General features: G+C 43.5%; 1 protein-coding gene across 2 annotated transcripts; it reads right to left on the bottom strand.

Annotated features, from left to right (window-relative positions):
• Positions 1 to 352: 352 nt before the first annotated feature.
• Positions 353 to 18085, bottom strand: KCNE2 (potassium voltage-gated channel subfamily E regulatory subunit 2). 2 transcript variants are annotated; one of them, XM_031612681.2, is made up of 2 exons: positions 16943 to 18085; positions 353 to 2502 (listed from the first exon to the last, which is right to left on the bottom strand). In XM_031612681.2, the coding sequence occupies exon 2, from the start codon at positions 902 to 904 to the stop codon at positions 527 to 529; it is 378 nt and encodes a 125-aa protein (XP_031468541.1). In that variant the 5' UTR covers positions 905 to 2502; positions 16943 to 18085; the 3' UTR covers positions 353 to 526. The 2 variants fall into 2 exon arrangements, with proteins under 2 accessions (XP_031468541.1, XP_089978386.1); XM_090122260.1 differs by having other exon boundaries at positions 353 to 2523; positions 16947 to 18085.
• Positions 18086 to 21536: the final 3451 nt, after the last annotated feature.

The raw sequence follows: 21536 nt of genomic DNA, 5'->3' as shown, positions 1-21536 counted from the left end.
CCAGGTCATTAAAATAACAGTTTGGCTTGACTTGAACATGTGTAGATATAGGCTAGTCCTGTGATTCATACCATAACACATTGTTCAGTCAGTAGATAGAGGGTCTGGTATTTCATTGTACAGTTTCCTGTTATTTTAAGATGGGCTTATGTCATATAGTTTGGATCTGAATCAGCACTTTTAAGCATCTGAAAACTCCAACTGTTTGTCTGAGGTTTACTCTTCAGTAATCCAGATCTGCTTCTAGATTTCAAAAAATTGCTAAAAAATTCAAATTATTCTCTCCATGACTTTATTTTCTTGAAGAGCAGAATATCAAAGCAGAGCAAAGTCATGCATTTTTCTTAGGTGTTACCCAAAGCAGCTGTGTCAGAGTTCTCAGAGGAAACAGTGATGTTGATTTCTTCAGCAGCCCATTCTAGCTCAACTGTGTAAATCTAGTGAACAATTTCACAGCTATTTATAATTCCAGCGAGTTCCCTAAATGTGACTTAATGATTTCCTCTTTGCTGATGTTTCTGAAATGTCAGGGTGATCCGGGGCTTGTTTTGTCCCTTGCACCGAAGTTTTCATGGACCACACACTTGAGATCTTCTCGATTCAGAACCTGGCTTTTATACTTCTCACCCCAGTCCTCCACGATGTACTGATGGTAAGGGTCTTTGGAGTGTTCTCGCCTCTTGGATTTCACGGTACTCACCAAAATTGCCACAATAATGAAGGAGAACATTCCAATCATCACCATCAAATAAAGGATAACATAGTCAAAGTTTTCAGCATCAACCTTGGCTTGCAGTTCATTTGCCGCTTCTGTCATGTTTTTCCTCCAGCCATTCATGTAAGTGAGAAAAGTTTCCTTGAAAATATCTTCCACTGCCCACGTGAAGTTTCGTATTTCAGCCATCCTTGCAAGTTACAGCTACTAAAGACAACATAATACTTATTTTAATCAAATATCTACACTATAACAATCACATTGGTTTGTTTTGTATGCATTATGAGGATTAAATAATAATACCTACTAGTGAAAGTGTCATACTGATTTTAGACCAGCTGAGAATCCCTATATCAGAGTGCTTCAACATGTTTAGAGACCCGAGGAGGTCCTACTCCTTACTCAGCTCATTTTCAGTCTGTGGAAGCCAAGTATGCCTCAGTGAAGTTCAGTGAGTGTGGGCCTACCTGACCCATATCACAGACATCCAGGCACACTGATTTTCCTCTTGAGATAAAGATTAAAGAAAATGTTCTTCACCCAGGAAGGGGTGCTATATATATTGGTCTACCTTCCTTTGCTTCTTGGAATAGCCTTGTGATTTCAGCATGCACAGAACAGGCATGCACACACAGGGGGACATGGGTATGCATGCATGTAGATCTCTGTACAATTATATATACATGCTCAAACATATGGGATAAAGGCAGTCTAATGAAAGCAAGCAAGCTATAAGAAAACAGAAACTCAAACTCTCCTGAAACTTCTTTTTTGTGCAAAATCTCTATGCTTTTCATAGAATCATAGAATCATGGGATCACTCAGGTTGGAAAAGACCTTAAAGATCACTGAGTCCAACCACGACCTAACCATACTACCCTAAATCTAACAACCCTCCTTTCATTCAGAACAACAACAACTACAAATCTGTTTTTTTAATAGAAAATAAAGACTTAAGCAACAGAAACGTACCTTTCCTGTCTCCTTCAGTAATGAGATTCCCAGTAACAATCAGGATTTTGAAACTCCACCAGATACTACTGCAATACTCTTGAAAGAAGAGAGCTATCTTACGCTTCAAGTAGCCTCCAGCCTGCACAAGGTTTTGAGCACTTGCCTGTTAATTAAGTGCTTTTTACTGCACGTTTTCTGTTTATATTAAGGTAAATGCTAAATCTAATCTCACCTGGAAAGTCAAACATCGGCTGACAGCTTACATCAGTCATCCTGTCCAATGCCGAGCGCTATAATTTATTCTTATTACTACAATTTCATATATTGTAAAAGAACACTGTAGCGCTTTCTAAGGATGAACATCTCTAGCGGTTTATGGTTTGGTATTTTTTGACCTAGAGAGAAAAAAAATAAGGATGTGCTCTACAAAATAATGAATAATTCCCTTGGTTGATGGGCACAAGGGACTGAGCACTGAGCAGGTACTGTAGAAGGTCTTCCATGCTGTTTGCACCCAAAAGGAAGAAGAATTTTGTTCTCCTTTACTTCTACTAGGTCACCCATATGGGTCTTTTATATCTTTCTCTGTTCTTTTTCTCCTTGCTTTGTTTCACATTTCCTCCATCCTTTGCCATAAACAAAGAACATAACCTTTCTCTCCCTTTCTCCTAGATTCCTCCTGTTGTTTGGTTTTCCATTCTTTCACCAGGACTGTGGTTGTCTGAGACCACGAAGCCTATACTGCAAGAAGCGGGTCTGCAAACACAGCCAGGATCAGCCTCCCTGAACTCTGCTGCTTGTGAACTCTGCTGTTTGTGTACATCATCCGTGTTCTGGAGCAGGAAAAAAAAAAACTATATTAAAAAAGAGAGAGAGAAGAATTAACTAATGTTGTTATTTCTCAGCAAATAGCATGGGATGACATCTAACTGAAAAGCACTGACTCACACCTTAGAAATAGCAACATGCTTAGTGAAGTGAGACAACTTCATCTCTAGTCAGGAGTGGTTCCTGGCTCTGGTGGCAATATTCAGTGGACGGGGATTAGGGTGGAGATGAAGACGTTCACAAAGTGTCCCACAAGCACAAGGGACAGACCCTTTTGTAAAATATATCTGCATTTTACAGGTAGATATGCCTAAGCAGTTTGCAGAGAAAACAGTTTCACAAGTAGCTCTGCTTTGAGGCAGATAAAGCAAACATGGACAATCACGGAATCAACAGAACACATGAGAAAAAGGGAGATACGCTCTTGGTACTGGGACGTGTTAATCCCTGAGGAAGTCCTGCTAGTGCCGTGCTGCTGACATTGTCATGTTTACTGCTATCATTTCTTTTGGATGATTTTCTGTATATAAACACCTCCCAGCATCAAGGCGAGCTGTTGGCAATGTCTCCTCTCTGATCTCCCACTTCTCTCTGGAAGTTTCCCACATGCCCTCTGCTGGGGCCCTTGAAGTCAAGGTAGCTGGCAAGCTGGTTCTCTTTGCTTTGGTGAAATCTGAGCGCCAGACAGACTGCTGCAAGTTCAGCTTCCCGCTTTACTTAGCCAGGGATGTGCCCTGCTTGGCCCTGGCTGTTTGAAGGTGATTGGAGCCAATAGCATGCTGTTAGAGGAGCTCCCAAATGCTATTAGAGGAGCTGCCAAATGCAGGGCTGTGAACTGGGCTAAATGAATGCAAGAGGAGCCACAGCCCTGGAGGTTAGGCTGTAAGAGGAGTATCTAGGGAACTGCAACTCTGGGCTGCCAATAGACGGCTCTTCAACCAGCCTCTTCTGATGTCTGTTCCTGGCCAGTCCCATTTGGCCAATGCTTGCAGGTGCATACTTGCACAAACACACAGGTATACATACATATACAAAAGTTGTGTACGCTGTCAAGCAGACATTAACTGCCTACTCTGTTCTTAACTGAGAAGAGAACTTAACCAAATGAGAACTAAGATTAACACAAGATTAGGAGGCAGACTCAGTAGCATCTGTTGTGACAGGACAAAGGGAAACAGTTCCAAACTAAAACAGTGGACATTTAGACTGGATATAAGGAATTTTTTACAATAAGGGTAGTGAGGCACTGGAACAGGCTGTCCAGAAAGGCGGTGAATGTCCCGTCCTTGGAGACGCTCAAGGTCAGGCTGGATGGGGAACTGAGCACCTGATGGAGCTCTGGGTGCTCCTGATGGCCTTTACGGGTCCCTTCCAACTCAAGCAATTCTGTGGTTCAGTGATTATTAACAAGAATCTTTGTTCCACAAGCTTGAACACTTCCCTTCAAAGAAGTTTACTGAATCACCTTCTGGATAATTCTCCACCACCTGTTTCTGGATAAATCTCCATCATTCTTTGAAGCAGAGCATCAAACCTCACACTTTAGTTGTAATCAGCAGCTAACATACTTAAATGCTGATTTAGATATATTTATACACCAATTTTGCTGTTTCCTTCTCTTCCCTTGCCTCGCCTTGCCTCACCTTGCAATTAACTATATATAATGCATGAATTGTAAGAGTACCTGTATAGGCTTAATTCTTAGAAACAAAAGAATATAGTTGTTAAGCATCATTACTGAAGAGATATAAGTATCCTCTAATACCTACCTATGTAATTTTCCTTCAGTATTTCTTCTGGCTAAATCATAATATTGTGTTAGTCACTGTTCTCAGACCTTAAACTTTTGTATACACAGCCTTAACCCACAATCTTTTCAGCCTTTAGCTACTGATACGCTGTATAGTTAACCACTGATACTTAAAGTGCTGAAAGCATTTCATTACTTTCCCCACTGCTTCAAAACTTTGTACCTTCCTCCTAAATTTCTCCGTTACTTATACACTAGCTTAACAGAACACTTGTGAAATCAGCAGTTCTATCCCTAGATCTGTGTGTTTCTTTTCAAATTGTTCTTCAGAAGATCACACAGTTAAACAAAAAGACCTACCAAGGCCATTATGTTATTATAGTTGTGACTAAAGACTGTGACTGCCAAAGCTTTTTCTCTTAAAATTACTCAGGATTACATTTATTACTTACATTTGAACTATTTCTTTACATTGATTTTCCTTTATAATCTATTCTTTTAATACATATTGGGATGTTTTCCAGCTCTTATGGCTTCTCATGACACTGCTGGCAATTAAAGATCCTGCCTCTTTACCTTATCTCTTGTTTTGCACCTGTCTTCTAGACCTTTTACCTGTTCCTCCCATTCTTGTGATGAGCCTCTGCAGAGGGCCAGTACGTGCTAGCTACCACCTTTCCAGCACTTCCATCTTCTGCTTCTGTTTGCCATTCCAGTAAGCAACTCACTTAATGTTCTTTCTGCACTAACCCAAAGTGTAGTGGATGCTGTTTTTTTTTTTCTCAGCATAAGGGAGTTCTGGTTTGTACATCTTTTCCACCAAAGAGCATGGTTTTCAGCACAACTAGTAGCTTTGATATCTTGCTCTGTATAGGTTGGATTTTCTTTTGAAGTGAGGTAGTCATGTTTCAATTGTTTATTTCTTATGTAACTGTTCTTCCATCTTTCAGGGAGTGATGTTTACAGTTTTCAGACTTAGCCTATTTTCTTGGGCCTTTTCTTTTTGCTGCAGGGCAAATACATTTTCTGATTCAACGATTGTGATATTCTGCTTTTCTGTGAAACCTTGAGTCTTAGTTGTGTGTCATACCTATTATAAGACTTTGAGTATACTTTTGAATAAGTATTAACTTCCTTCATTCACACAGGATTTCTGTTCGTGCAGTTCAGCAGAGAAGCAGCCTTTTTGTTGAAACGCCTTGGTCAGGTTCAAGGTAGTTTACAAGGAGGCCATATGTTCAAGCCCCAGCCATGGCAAAGTTTAAGGGTAAAGGGCAAAGTTAAATAGAAGCAGAGGAGTTGTATGTCTTAGAGCTGGAAGTTAAAACCCTTGGAGAGATGGGAGCTTGCATGTGCTGGCCTCCATCAGAGGCTTCTGGGCAGTCTGATATGGTGGGTGAGAGCTCTGCCCACAGCAAAGGGTTTGGAACTGGATTATCTTTAAGGTCCCTTCCAATCCAAGCCATTCTATGTTTCTATGATTCTAAAAGTTATCACAGAATCGCAGAATGGCAGAGGCTGAAAAGGGACATCTGGGTACATTTAAGAGCCCATTATTTAAAGAGGATCATTGGCTATTGCTTTGGTCTTTTGATACCCCCAAAATGATTATAGCTTGTGAAAATTACCTCTAAATATTATAATAACTGTATAATGATCACTCCCTCTTCACATCAGAGATCCGCATCAGGGTGCACTTTTCTTAATGCCTTGTATAGAAAGAGTGAAAGTAGTACAGATAGTGGAATGGCCCATCTGGAATGGTCCTGTGTGACTAAAGAAAAATATATTCAGCAAACTAACATTTTTGAGTCATAACTAAAGTGAGAGGAAAAATATTCAAAAAGAAAGTGGATTTTAAACAAATTTTGTTATGCAGCACAAGCATAAGCAAGGCTGTGAGGAAAACCCATTGTGTCTCTGAGATAGGAACATATGTCATTGGGATGCATTCAGTATTGAGGGACTCAAGCTTAATCAGCTTCTCCAACCCTGAAAGCTTAAAAGAAAACAATTGGGAAGAATAAGCCAAGGCACTGTGTCTAGTGCTAGGACTGCACAGTTGCTGATAGACAGGCACCTTCCACCCTGCATGGTACTGCATTGCTTCCCCCAGTCAAAACTGCAGGGGTGGAAAAATTATGGTCAGGAAGAGATTGCAATCATGCAGTTTTGTTGCTATGGTTTATAGTCTCTATGCTCTGAGGGAAGCGTAGTCCAACATGCTGCAGGGCAGCTGCTAAATTCAGAGGGCTCTTTGCTATTCCTTATCAGCATCCCCACCTTATCCACAGAGAACACTAGCTTCTAAGTGACCTCCACATCCAACACAGGCAATGGGAATGGCAACATTCTTCTGACTGATTTCTTTGTTTAACAAAACCTCCCCACCTTGTCTGGTGAGACAGAGGGAGAGGCAGGAAAAGGGATAAGTAAAAAAAATAGGAAGAGTAAAAAAGCATGTGGCAAACTACCTGTCCAGTGGACAACATGGAAGATAAAGGGAAGACTGTAGATGCCACCAGGGTGCTCCCATCAGACTTCCTCCTTTTGGTGCAATGGTGCCTTGACTTGATGGAGCTTCAGGTGGGAAAATGTAAACACAAACAGGAGGACAGGGAGCAGTCAGAGCTTTTCTAAGAGGCTCTGGAGAGACCAAAAAGGGATTACAAACTGCTGCTCTTGAGGTACTTGCCAGTGTCTCCCTTGATGATGCCAATGTAGAGCACAGCTGAGATGTGGATCAGGACAGAGGTGCATGGCTGCTTAGGCCAGATTTGATGCCAAGGGCTGCCCCTCCACAGCAGCCCCGTTTACAAGTGAGATGGTTATCCACTCCAATTAAAGTCCACAGAAGTTGGTATGGAACTTGGACAGAGCAGAGAAAGGAAAGCCAGAACTGAAGCTGTCGATACCCCTTCTGCAGGGCCTGATGTTGTTAATTCACATGTCTACAGACAAGGACTAGTTGCTGAAAAGTGGCTCATATGAGTGAATCATCTGGTTTTATAACTCCTCAGCAAAACAAATGGTCTGATTCACATGGGCAGGAGAGTTCAACCGTTTCTCCAGGTCATTGCTGAGCCTCCTCATAGCAGGAATGCATTTCAAACGCCATTTTTAAATGATGCTGTTCCAAGGAGAGAGGGCTGAAGTCGAGGATTAAATCTTATGAAAATTACAGGACACACTGGAGCTTCTCAAGCCCTGCTGGAAGCATTTCCTTGCATTACCAAGACTTGCCTCATCTCACACTTGATCTCATGCCTACCAGACACATTTAGCCAGTGAACAGGACCTGTCTTCTACAAACAAGAAATGCTTCTACTCAGAACTGGCTCCCTGTGGAAATCTCTCAAGTGACTCAGTAATGCTGCTCCATTCCCTGCAGCCATGCAAGGAAGCACTTGTGGAGCAGCATGCCTTCCCAGCGGTACCCTCAGGAGTTGGTGCATGGCAGAAGAAGGAAATCGAAGTGCTTGCCCAATAGCACTTCATGCCTGTTTCCTCTCCATTTAGAGCCCAGCATACTGTTTAATTTAATGCAGAGTTCAGCTCACCATTTCATGTGTGCAGAAGCCTCAGCGCAAGCTCAGCTTCCAATGCACTTTTCCAGGGAGTGCACCAGGACGGAGCACTGAAACAGGCCACCCAGGGAGGTTGTGGGGTCTCCTTCTCTGGAGATATTCAAGACCCACCTGGACACCTACTTGTGCGACCTGGTGTAGGGAACCTGCTTTGGGAGGGGGTTGGACTCAATGATCTCTGGAAGTCCCTTCCAACACCTATGATTCTCTGATTCTGTGATTCTGTGATCCCACCCAGGCACCTAGAGGGCGAGCGTGACTGGAGTTGCTGATGGCCTCCCACCCCTGGAAGACTGAAGAAAAGAGGTGAGGGCTTTGCTTCTCATCCTGTGGCACTTGAGCAGCTTTGTTATTGGCAGAGTCCATGCAACAGCAGCCTGCATCGAGTGCCTGTACCATGTTACCCTATGCAGGCAGGAAGAGGACAGAACTGAGCTAAGGTTGTGTTAAAATGCTCTGCTATCACCACGTGGCTACTGGACCTGTGCACAGCCTGCAAGTGTCAAGTTAGGTCTAGAACTACTGTCTATTTTGGGTTTACTTGTGCTCCACCAATGCATATTAAAAAAATGCTGTGAATTTTTCCCAACCTGTTAGCCTGGATGCAGCCAAATAGAGATGTTCTTTGGTTATACTAGGGACTTTAATAAAGCTCTGTCATCATGGCACCATTCATACTGTTCATGGAGTGATAATGAAAGGGGAAGCAAAGGCCAAGCCTTCAGAGATTTTACTGAAATATAAAAACAGGGTGGATGCCCTACACAACCCTATATCATATCATCATTTCATTGCACCAACTTCACTGTCAAAGGAAGGTATATTAAACTGGTATTTACTTTTCCAGAAAAATCTGTGTTTTACACATAACAATCTATTGAGGTCACTTAGGCTAAAGCACATCTTGAGGCCCTACATTCCCCCAAGAGCTTTAAAAATTAATAACAACTGATCATTGCAAGTCCAGTGGCAGGGAAGGGAAACAAATGAATCAGCACATGAGGTAAGAATTGCTCATTCAACCTGGTGCATGTTGCATGCACATAGTCACATTTCTTGTTTTCTCAGCCTTCTTTGACCTTGGGCCCATTCACTTACATGGCTGAAATCCAGCTGTGTGAAATGGCTGTGCAATCTGCCTACCTTCAGCTCCCACACTAAGCAAGCACTCATGCCACCAGAGTGGCAAGCAATGTTCACTCACACATGCATGTTTTCACCATGCGGGCATTCAAGTTCTTACACTGTCTTACACGTCTTAAACCTGGAGCGTTGTGCCCAGGTCTGGGATCCACAGTACAAGTCAGATGTGAACACACTGGAGAGAGTTAAGGGCCACAGAAATGATGAAGAGACTGGAGTGTCTCTCCTATGAGGAAACGCTGAGAGAGCTGGGACTGCTCAGCCTGGAGAAGAAAAGCTCAGGATGATTTCATCAATGCATACAAATAGCTGAAGGGAGGGTGCAGAGGGGACTGAGCCAGGCTCTTTTCAGTGGTGTCCGGTGTGAGGACAAGAGGCATGAGTACAAACAGAAGCACAGGAGGTTCTGTCTGAACATCGGGAAGCATTTTTCTACTGTGTAGGTGATAGAGTTGGCATGAGTTGCCCAGAGAGGTTGTGGAGTCTCTTGCTAGTTAGAGAATTGACATGGTCCTGGACAACTTGCTGTGTGTGGCCTTGCTTGAACATGGGGTTGGATCAGTCTCCAGAAATCTCTTCCAGTATCAAACATGCTGTTGTTCTGTGAGGTTCCAGACCCTCAGAATGGTTCTTGGGTCCAACTGCTCCATCTTCACTGCCTTATGTATAAAACCAAGCTCAAGGCTGTCCTGTGTAATGTCACAGTCCAAATACACGGCATCTGGTTGTTTCCCATCCTCTTCATGGCTCCCCATCCTCCCCGTGGCACTGGTTTTATCTGTATTAGTCACCTGTTTCACTCATCTGCTTTCAATTTAGGGTTCGCCCCTCAGTGGGAGCCGCATACGCTTACTCTGTAAGGCCTTATCTTGTTGCCATGGGAGCCATCATCAGAGAGCTTCCTTCCCTCCCAAGCAGGCTTCCAGTAACTTTCCTACAGCAGAAAGCACAGTCTATGCCTGAAAGTTTCTCCATTTGGAGGTACTCCTATGGGCACCTATTGCAGCAGTGATGCCTGCACCCAGGGCAGCCAAAGCCATGCAAACACCAGCTATATTAGTAGGCATCCCGTGGGTGACCACACAGGGCCTGGTCCACAGACAACACTTTTGGAAAGCCATGCAGGCGTGGTTTCAGACCTACCATGGATAAAGAGAATTTCCTGAATCAGAGCCTCTGCCTGGAGCTGGAGTGGATGCAAAAGAAGGTTATTCTGGGTGAGCTGCCTGAGGGATTTCAGCTGATAGGTTTTTTTTTGTCCATGTAGCAACCTCTGGAGAACAAGAAAGTAATCTTTTAATTGGATTCCATCTGATTAATTGTCCTCTTGGGTCTGCTTATGTCCAGTGCTCTAGAAACTCTGGCATCTTCATCAGATTTTATATTTAAATCTATATTAAAGAGACAAAAAATGTTGCTTCACTTTTGATTTCAAAAATACTGTGACTATGGTGTCCAGGAAACTATGCTGCAATCATTGTGGCATGGAATATACATATATCCCCTCAAAATCATGAGAATGCTTTTTGGTCCTGCTTTCTTTTAGTTTTGGGCCTTTGTAGCAGTACCTCAAAGCAGCTCCTTCAGAAAAGCTGAATTTAGCACATCTACTGCTGGGTTTCTCTCATCCTTCCTGAGATGAGAGAAAGAGAAGAAATTACCATTTTACATAACAATTGCATCACTTTTAAAACAAATCAGATTTTTCACAGTACTCAAGAATGTCTGCAGATCTACATTATTGGAGTATGCATTTTTTTCTGTGTGCAAGTATGTGATTGCAATGGTTAAAGTAAGAATGTGTTTACAATATTTTCATCTCATATTGATACCTTACCCTGCTTGACCCAGATCATTCAGAGTTCTCATCTTCTCTCTGGGGTAACCACTGTCCTCATCCCAGCATCTCCTGGTTGAGAGGAACCTGCTCACAGAATGCAGCAGGGCACAGCAACCTGAGGGCAGGTTTGGGTCTCAATACCAAGACTAGGTTGGATGGGGCCCTGGACAACCTAATCTAATGCCTGATCCAGTGCAGATCTATGAACTAGGTGATCACTGACATCCCTACCTACTCAAGCCATTCTGTGATTCTATGATCTCTATGACAAAGAGTAGATCCATAATCCAACTCAAAATGTTGAATCAAACTCCTGGTTTTTGCTCTTCTGCAAAGGAGAACCATACCTTGTACTTGCAGAGATTTACACTACCACCAATCCTTCTCCATTCCCACTGCTGCCTGCAAGCTCAGTGTTATCTTCGAGTCCAAAACCAGCCTCATACTGGCTTAATCTGAGTTTATACCTGCTACATGCAACAACATGCTAAGCACAAAAGTGGCATGTGAACCATGGGACTGGATGTATCAACTGTCGAGGTATCTTAAATGATGGAGGAGAAGAGTGTTAGACACTTATGTGCAACATGATAATGTATTGTCTAATTCAGGGGGGTCCTAGCTCTTCATTTCAAAGTACTTAATGCTATTGTAACAGAAAAAAAAGAAAAAAAAAAAAGAGGAAAAAAAAAGTACAAGATTTCTAATGCAAATTTCAGCAAAAAGTTGGCACTTAGTCTCATAAAAATTAGAGAGAATAGTCTAATAGTCTGAAGTCAAGTGGGTGTTCATTTGTCTGCTTGCCACCTCCTCATTTGCTCCACATGAGCTGAGAATCTTCAGCTTATTGCCCCAGAGAGCTGGGAATCAGTAGACAGTGAGGTTGTCTGCTGGTTTTCAACATGCATGTCTCAAATGAAGGCAGCAAGGAGGGCATCCTAGGCTAAAGCAAACATCGCTATTCTCTGTCTTTCCTACCATGAAATTCTGCAGCCAGATATCACATCTTCTAAACAAGCACTGGATACTTTTTAAAACTGAAATTCTCCATTTAATCGGTAAGGGAAGCGCTGACAGAAAGGCATACATAGGAACTATCTCAAATATAGAACCCATATGATGCAACTGTTTTGCCATGCAATGGACCATTTGCAATAATGATATGAGTGAGGAAATGGTCTTTCAATCATGATGAAAGAAAGCAATTCTCAGGCAGAAGCACCATCTGCTGGTGGACACCAATTCTATTACTTCACTTAGAAAGTTTACAGCATAAGCAACAACCTTCAGAGATTATTGATGTGCTTAGGGGGCATCTTTGAGACCTTAATCCAAGTCTTAAATGTAATATTTACTCACTTTCCACATCAAAGCCCTCATGGCACTATGTTACTCCAGCCTCTAGCTAAAGAGTTCCACAAGCAAATAATTGCTTTAACAGAAGAAAAAGGGTTCTCAGATGTAAAGAAAGATCAAGCTTTCAGCCTCCTCTCACTAAAGTCAACATGAGAACTTTCACTGCCTCCCGAGTGCCACAAGAGTTTTGTCACTGACAGCAGGAGACAATTCTTAGGATGCAAAGGCTGTACGTGCCCCATTGGCCTATGGGTGGTTTTGTTTCCAACAAAAGGAAATTTCTCTCTGCCTTGAAACATGGAGTAAGGGCAATGTACCATGCAAACTTTGAAGAAAATGTTAAGATGTTTTCAGGACTGAAAGGGTGGCTACATTTTGCCCAGCAGATATGTTGAATGATCAAAAATTTGCTTACACTTCAATCTGAAGGAAAGGTGAAAAACATTGTGCTATATATTATCCAGGATACAGTTAATATGCTTACCAGAGGCACTATTTTGAGCTAGGTTCCTACATTCTTTCACTAAAGAATTATACTAAAGAATTATTTTGGTGGCATAATTCAGGTGCATTGCTTCACAAAGGGATGGACTTGACCTTTCTGACCTCAATTCCCTGAACTTGGGTATGGTTCAAAATATGAATCCAGACCTGGATTCAAATTCTGCAGACCATTTGTACATAAGAAGCTGAACTTCAACTGTACTTATTCCTCCTTCATCTTCTTGGAAGACAAAAAAGATAGACTTTTTCTTAGAACTGATCTGTAAAACTTGATTATTTTCTGCTTTCTCTATTCAGATTTTAGTTTTGATAAGCTTTGTGCTCTCTGATGAGAGTTACCATAAAGCCAACACGCTAGCAAAGTGCTCCAAAATGGGCTGGAGAGAGCAGTGTGTCATCGGTATGCCCTCTTATCAAGAGAACCAAAACTGTGGGGAGAAGATCACATGCTCCAAAAACTCCATATCTGTCTGCATTTGGCACATATCTCAAAGCTGTGCCTGACCTGGAAACCTGGCCTAACATCATCATCCATGACAAGGAAGCTAACTAGATATAAAAGTATTTGGGTCTTTGGAGTGCCTACCGGTGAAGCAAAAGTGGATTTAATGTCTTCCAGAGATATGTTTTTCCATAAATCAGAACAATGGGATGTCTCTTCTTTTCCACTTGGAGTACATGGGACACAACAGATGCTGCAGGTCCCTCCAACCTCTCTGGCATTATTGCTCTAAATAATATTTCCCGTTTGAAGGGGTGATTGCAGTCTTATTGAAATAGCAAAAATGTTTATCTTTCCCTTCAGATGTCAGGCCAATAGCTAAAGTCAGTCAGCGCTCTACAGTGAGAACCAAAATGGGTTCTGCTCATTTCTTTCTCCATGTAGATGCAAACTATGAGGCAAAGGGACAGGCCATGCAGAAATGGCCACGAAGAAAAGGCAACAGAGGAAAAAATGATGCTCTACTACAGCTTCCTCACAAGGGGAACAGAGGGGCAACGCTGAGCTCCACTCTCTGTGACAGTGACAGGGCCCGAGGGAACGGCATGGAGCTGTGTCAGGGGAGGGCAGCTGGGGGTGAGGGAAAGGGTCTGCACCACACGGCGGTGGGAGTGGGACGGGCTGCACAGGGCTGTGGGCACGGCCCCCAGTGCTGGAGTTAAGGAGAGTTTGGATAACACTCTCAGACACACGATCTGATTTTTGGGTGGTGCTGTGTGAAGCCTGAAGTTGCACTTTGTGATCCTTGTGAGTCCCTTCTAACTCGGGACGTTCTATGATTCTATGATTAAGCTAAAGGCATTTTGTTTGTATTTCTTGCGCTGATATATATATATAGTTCTGTGTCAAAGTTTTTTAACAACAAGACCAGCTCAATCTTACAGTCTTTACTGGAATCTTTTGACAAGCTCAGCATATTTTAAGGCTCTGTCTTTTCTGAAGGTACTTGCTGAAAATACAGATACAGTATTTTGCTCACGTAGCTTTAAACAATCTGGAAGCTTCCAGGCGCACTGCATGTGGTGTGAGATTTTTTTCAACACATTGGAACCTTGAAGGGAGCTTTATCTCACCAAGAGGGAACAGCATGAGCCATACCCTGCAGCAACTCATAGCCGATACGAGACTTAGGAAGAGTGAGAGCATTGTTTCTGAAGGACACAGAGACATACCACCCAGAGACAGTGCCTGGCTACCAGCAGAGCTGTCTTTGGGTATGCTGACCCAGGAGGCCCCACCTTACACCTAACATCAGGCTACGCAGATGATAAAAGTCTGCTTGAGAGGCCCCAAAAATCTGGCAGTGCCCTAGAATTCCTTTTGCTCTTTTACACGAGGATACCTGTTATTAATTCACAGCTAAGCAGTATTTTTAATTGATCATTAATATCACATCAAGGGTGGCTGAAGCTCACTTCACGAGAGGAGTAAGGACCAAAGGCTCATCTGAGCAATCCTGAGCTTTGTGAAACTAGAGATCAGATGCTGTGTCAGGTATCATTAATAATGGATTGAAACCAATTATCCCATTCAAGATTGAAACCAATTATCCCATTTAGCAGGAGGAATTAAGGAGTTCAGAGCCATCTTTGCAATAGAATCTGATCCTGATACATATCACTGTGTACCTGAGCTCTCCATACGTTAGCTAGGATCCCAGAACAATGTCCCTAGTAAGTTTTATGGCACCGTCAACACTAATAAGGGAAACAATGTCAAATGCATATGCAAAATGAGGTCTAAAATCACAGCCTGTACAGCATCACAATGAGAAGCAGGCAGAGCACAGCAATCCCCTTTCACAAAGAATTTTTTTATTACAAAATCCAGTTGCTTTTCACCCCAGAGAGAACAGAAATATTCCATTTTCCTCCTGAAAAGGAAATGGAGTCTCAGGTCGGTTGGTGTGGAGGGGCACAGGGAACCAGAAGGGCAGTCTGTGTGCTGCCTGAGTGACCGAGGAGGTGTGAAATGGGTCTGTCCAAACCTCACCCTAATATTTTGACAAGTTGGTGAGCTCCTTGTTTTGTTGCTGTTTCTTCAACCAGCTGTTACAGCAAGGGACCCAGTTCGTAGAGAGGATGCCAACAAAATATTGCCATTGTATTTTGGAGAGCAGAGCATACTCCAGCTTGGTGCTCTCCCTCTTGTTTGACAGGAGCTCCTCAGTGTGCGTATGAACAAGTTCAGAGAGAGGTTGATCCAGCCAGTGGAAGAAGCTAAGGGCTCAGTTCATGCTGGTGCCGTTTTCAGGAGTGACCACACCGTGTCCCCACAGAGCTGCACTTCCATCCCTATGCTCCCAGCATAAAGGCGTCCGAGTGGTGGCAGCTCATCTGCATGCCCATAAATACACCCCCCTCCAGCACTGCTCTAACCCTTACTTATATGGTTAGAGCTGGCAGGAAAATAATTCTGACCTTCAGTTGCTACCAGTCCACTCAGTCCAGGCCTGGTGAGGCGAATACGGATAGTCATAAAAAAACAACAACATGTAAAGGTCAAAATTCAAGGTCTGCTGCTCATTACTAAGAAATAGCACCAGAAACCCTCCTCGTTTGCATAAAACATTTCGTGCTGAGACCTGAAACGTCCTGAAAACAAAGGTAAGCACCACTAGCTTCATTGCACAGATGGAAAAGCGAGCCGATTGCCAAGACCACACAGCAGGAACGTAGCAGTGCTTAACCAGATCAGGCTCCTGGCTGTCTACTATTGCCCTGCTGGACCACAGTTCCAAGTCTGAGTGATAAGGGTACAATGTAGGGTTTTGTTTTCCCTCTGCCATGAAACACAGTGTCTCCACATCAGCGGGATCAGAGCAAAGCAATGCCCACCTTGCCTCAAGGCTGCGCCTGTCCTGATACGCTGTTCCTTCAGTACAGGAATGAGCAGCTTCCCTAGCTGGCCTAGTGCACAAGTGAAACAATGTACCTAAAAGCACCCCAACACATACAATGCACCAGGAGGGGGCATTTCAGAAGACCCAAACCGTGAGGACAGCTTTTAGGAGATCTCCATGTTGTCTGCATAAAATACATGCACTTGGCAATGACAAATCTGAAACACCAGCATTTGCCAAAGCATATCCAAAAGGGTAAAGCAATGTGGTCCGTGACACTTTGCCTCCTTCCTCCCTTGTCCCTTCAGGAGCGTCTCTTCAAAAGATGGGCATGGTAGATAGGACATGGAGTCTTCTCATCTGCAGCCAGGCATGCCAACCACTTGATACTCAAGGGAAGGAGCACCAGGGCCACATTTCATCTTCTAAATGGGATGGGAAGGGTGGAGGATAGGGGGCAATAAATCATAGAACAGAATCATAGAACCATTTGAGTTGCAAGGGATCTTTAAGGGTCCAACTCCCTGCAATGAATAGGGACATCTACAGCTAGACTAAGTTGCTCAAAGCACAGTCTGACCTTGAATGTCTCCACAGTTGAGACATCCACCACCTCTCTGGGCAGTCTGTTCCAGTGTTTCACTACACTTATTATAAAAAAACTTTTTACATGCAGGGCCGTGGTTTCATAGTGAGGACTAGCAACAGCCATGTAGTACACAGAGATTCTGGGCCAGACCATGCACTGGAAGAAAGGCAAATCAGATAGTAATACCATAAAAAGCAGAAAGATGTTAAAGGATGCTTTAAAGGCCCTGGGGCAACCTTTTCAGATAGGGAAAGATACTTCTGCTTGAGTATGAAGACTCACAAAGCCCACAGACAGGAAAACCCTTGGATGAGAGAAACATAACTACTCACCTACCATCAGGTTGCAGCAGATTTGAAGGAAAACACAACTCTCAGAGTGGCATGTCAGCACATCGCTGTGTCAGTAGGCCTCATTTTGCTACAGGGATTCCACCAGGCAACAATAGTCATTCTGTGATAACTCTGATCAGCATTTTCTCGCAGCAAGGCGCTTGCTCCTATGGCAAGTCTACCAGCCTTATCTCAGCAAAGCCAACCCTGCCATGCCTCCACCTACAATGGTCACACCAGCAGCTCTTCCATCAGGCCACTTAGCATCTAGGACTCATATGCTAAACAGTCACCAGATGATGCTGCCATCTATGTTGCTCAAGAATAACTTGTTGACAATTCCCCTATTCCCTGGAATGACCCCCCAAGATAACAGCTAAAGTAGCAAAAGAAGTGAACCAGTGAGTCTGGTTTTGACCAATGTGATTTCTGTTGCTGAATCATTGTGGAGTAGGCCAAAGGAGAGCCATGGGACACAACCCTGCAGCACTAGCTGTCGAAGTGAAAGCCAGAGGATTAGGTCCTAGAAGCATATCTGAGCAATTTGGTTTACTCTCTCCATTACCACGTAGGCCTTCACCTTAGAGGCACAGCAAAATATGGATTCCTGCACTGCACATGCTATCCTAATAGAAAATCATAGCTGCCCTACCTGTCTAACCTCATACAAGCAATTTGTTTCATATAGTTTTACCCCAGATGGCAGAAGCTGTTTGCTGTGGGCAATGCGTGTCCAGCCAGAAGTGAAATGTACAGAAACTCCATATCCAGTCTTTCCCAGCTGACCACCAGGCAAAAGCTTGACTATCAGAAGCTTTTCACAGGCTGTGGAATGCATTAGGGAGAGCAAGCGGATCTGAAGTGAAGGGGTTCTGCTTTGGTTAGGTCATTCCATCAGCATGCTCTTTGAGGCTCCAAGATTCAAGCTTCTGGAATTCAGCCAGGCAAGGTAGTAAGAGACTCAATTGTGTGCCTTCAGCATCAAGGCTGAGCCCTCAAGTCAGAGGCAATCAGATCATGAGGGTCAGGGAGCTCCTTGAACTGGAGCCTACAGGGCACCATGCACCATGAAGGCCCTGGGATTCTGTTTCATCTCCATTATTTTATAGCCCTCTTGATTTTTATAACTTTTAGGGAAGGATGCCTCATGCACCTTCTTTTACAAACTCTGACACTACAGACTATTTAATAAGTGAAAAAGCAAACAGCCCTTAGCCTGGAGTTACTGCCATGAGCAGTCAGCAGAGGGATTTCAGGCCTAAGTTGTATTTTAAGAAAAAAGGCCAGGACAGCATGTGGCTTGTGATTATGCTCACATCCTTTCTACCAGTATCATGACCCATTTCTTCTGGGTACGGTGAAGATGAATGATCTCAGGGATTGCAAATCATCCCAGTAATCAATGGGGAGCTTTCTTCTCTGCTTGAAGTCCAATTTGAGCTGACTTGATCCCTTCCCCTCTGGTTGAGCAAGACATATGTGGTATGTGGGGTGAGCGGATCTCTACGCCAAGCCTGTTGCTGCGCTATGTCCTCTCCTCACCTTCTCCCTTCCTGTGCTATGCCTGGGTTACAATAGCTGTAATTTCTCACCACTCCAAGCTGGTCCACAGCATCCAGGGAGGTGCAGTGGTGAAAGGGCTGACCAGTCTGCACATTTCCCCTGGCCTTGTGCTCTGTCCATGGAGCCAGCAGTCCCAGGAGTGCTGTATAATGTGAGCTGGCTTTCAGGAATGATTTCTTGCCAGAAGCTTCTCTGTGTGAGGCCAATGCAGTTTGCTGGTCCATAACCACAGGAAAAACTTTACACTTGACAACCATAAAGTATTTTTGCAACACGTGCCTTTCTCTGCACTCACTGACCTGTAGGAGGGCCCTTAACTCAGTCTCTCGGTGTCTTATCCCATAAGCATAGTGTGCTCACCACATCCCATCCCTGTTTCTGGATGCACCAGGTGAGGAGGCTCTCACTTCAGAGTGAGAGAGCACTCACCATGCTGGCACCCAGCTGAGTGCTCTGGCAGCTCTTGAGCACCCAAAGACACATTTGGCAGGAGCTTGGGATGTGACTGAACTCCCCATGGTCATCTGGGTGGAGGGTCACACAGAACTGATAAAGATGAAAGTGGGGATAATCACACTGTGGAGACTGATATGTCAATAGTTGAGAGTAAACATCTGTCACGAGTGGCACGCTGAGGACTTCCGAGAAGTACAGGCGCAATGCACACAACTGATGCTTCTGACCTGTGTGCTCAAGGGCCAACTGCAGTGGCCAGAGAAGCCCTGATACAAGAAAACCTTTTGTGATTGCCATATTCAGGAATGCCGTAGGACAACACAAGACCTAACTATGAGCTTCAAAATGGAGAAATGCTTTCCCTCACAGCATCTCCTGGCAGCAGGAACAGAATTATAATCCAGCCAATGTATGGTGCTTTCAACCACCACAGTGACATCGACTTACAGTGCCACATAGATGTGGCAGCATCGTTCTCTTTACCAAGCTCTGTGGCAAAATCAGAAAGCAGGCCTGCTCTGCACTGTGGTCATGGGAACAGCTTCAAGAAAATGCATAACCAGATAAAACAATTAAAACAATTAAGAAAAAGGCTGTAGTATGAGTTTACTTGCTGCTATACAAAGATCAAACAGCGCACGTGGATGCAAGAGAACCAAGGTTTGCTTAAACAGCCTTGTAAGGTTCCCATCTGAACCTGAAGCTTTAAGCAGGCATTGGAACAGGCTTCTCAGGGTAGTGGTGGACTTGCTATCCCTGAAGGTGGTCAAGAGTCGTGTGGATGTGGCACTGAGAGACATGGTTAGGGGGTATGGTGGGGGCGGGCTGATGGTAGGACTAGATGATCTCAGAGGTCTTTTCCAAACTTCGTGTGTCTATAATTCTATGATTCCATGATCACAGTATAGTTAAGTTTGAAAGTGACTTCAGGAGGTCATCTAGCTCAGCCTTGCACACAAACATGGTCAGTTAAAAAGGGTGTGCATTGAGCAGATAAGCTGTGACTGTGGTTAAGTACTAAGGGGAGCTTGCCTGAAATGCTACAGGGATTTCTAGCAGAAATGCCATACAATATGGACTGGTGATACCTGGAGACTGATAGCCTTTCATTGGAGCTCCTTAAAGAGCAATGTAGATAAAGCCAGAGCGAGCCAGGTTTGTTCATTCACTGCTTCTGCTCTGGAATTACTGCCGGAATCACTTACTCTTACAAGCACAAAAGTACATGGTTTCATTTCTGCAGTAGCAGCTGTAGCCCTGCCCCTTTCTAATCTCACCAAGCACGTGTGTAGAGATAAGCCTTTTACCTGAGTTCCCAGATACTGCTTCTTCACACTTCCACTGCTACTGGAAGCTACTAGCTTACAGCAGATCGCTAATGACTGTTCATTAGCTCAGGTGAATGAAAAGTGTCTTCTCAGCAGTAGAAGAATGATATTGAGTTTGAAAGCTTAAAACATCCCAGAATTGTAAAGAAACTTGCATCTTTATCTTACCTAAAACTTGTAATGGTCCTAAGTAAATCTGGCCTTCTCATCCAGGCAGCATTTGTCAGTGAGATCTCTTTCAACAACGATGGTGGTCTCACTGGCTATTTGACTCAACCATTGTGTGAATGTAGCTTCTTTAGAGCTTGCAGCACAGGCATTAGTTTTAAGAGTTCCCTATAGGTTGACTAACAAGTTGGTCTTCTGGAACTGTATTTCATTCCTTCTTTTTTCCTTAGTGGCTTGACTATTAAGCTAAGACAACTTGTTCACATGGGTAATAATCCAACAACCAGATGTAGTCACACAGTAACTATCTTGATAGCCAGACTTCATGTAAGATTCACAAACTATTACAGGCCAGCCCCAAATCCTTCAGTCAGATCATGCAGATTTTTAAAGCAAAGTAAAAGGAAAGAATTGACAGAAGAAAGATAGGAACTCTTTTAATACCACTCAGTTCTCTGTATTTAACTGGACAAACAGCTCCTTTACACACAAACTTACCAGCATGCAGAGAGACAGAGTTGAAATGAATAGAAATTTTACTGTATAATTTCCAGACTCTCACAGACAGAACTGTTATACAGCTCCTAATTTTGTGCTTGCATGGGAAAGAAGGGACAAAAATTAGCTGCTAGCAGTTGGAATGACTGGTCATTTTTGCTCTGATCCCCTAGGCTGTTGAACAAAAATAGACTTCTATAGATACCAGGACCATTAAGACAAGTCAAAAAAACAGAATCTATAAGTTACAGCTGGGCTCTCAACTGATTTTATCTGTCAAATTACAACACTCAGCAGCTTTACTGTTGCCCTCCTTAGAAATGTGGTTAGACATTTTTCTTTCCAAGTCAGAAGAAAATGTAGGGTTTTTTTTTCCCCACTTTCCCATAATGTAAAAGTGACTAGAACTCTTTGTTAAAATTTCTGCTCTCATAGGCAAGTTTAACCTCCAGGCAAACATCAAGCAGGGAAAACTGCCTCCGAAGGTGAGTGTTTTGGAAAGTTACAAGAGTGTGAAAAATGGGGGCCATCATGGAAACTATTCTTGCAATAGTAGGCAAACGATTGTATTACCATATTGG

Source organism: Phasianus colchicus, chromosome 1 (assembly GCF_987193195.1).
Source record: "Phasianus colchicus chromosome 1, bPhaCol1.hap1.1, whole genome shotgun sequence".
Classification (NCBI taxonomy): Eukaryota; Metazoa; Chordata; class Aves; order Galliformes; family Phasianidae; genus Phasianus; species Phasianus colchicus.
Note: the sequence above shows the minus strand (reverse complement) of the source record. Positions and strands in the feature narration are given on the sequence as shown.

Excerpts from the sequence above, each read along its gene's own strand:
- KCNE2 (XM_031612681.2), bottom strand. The coding sequence starts at position 904 with ATGGCTGAAATACGAAACTTCACGTGGGCAGTGGAAGATATTTTCAAG.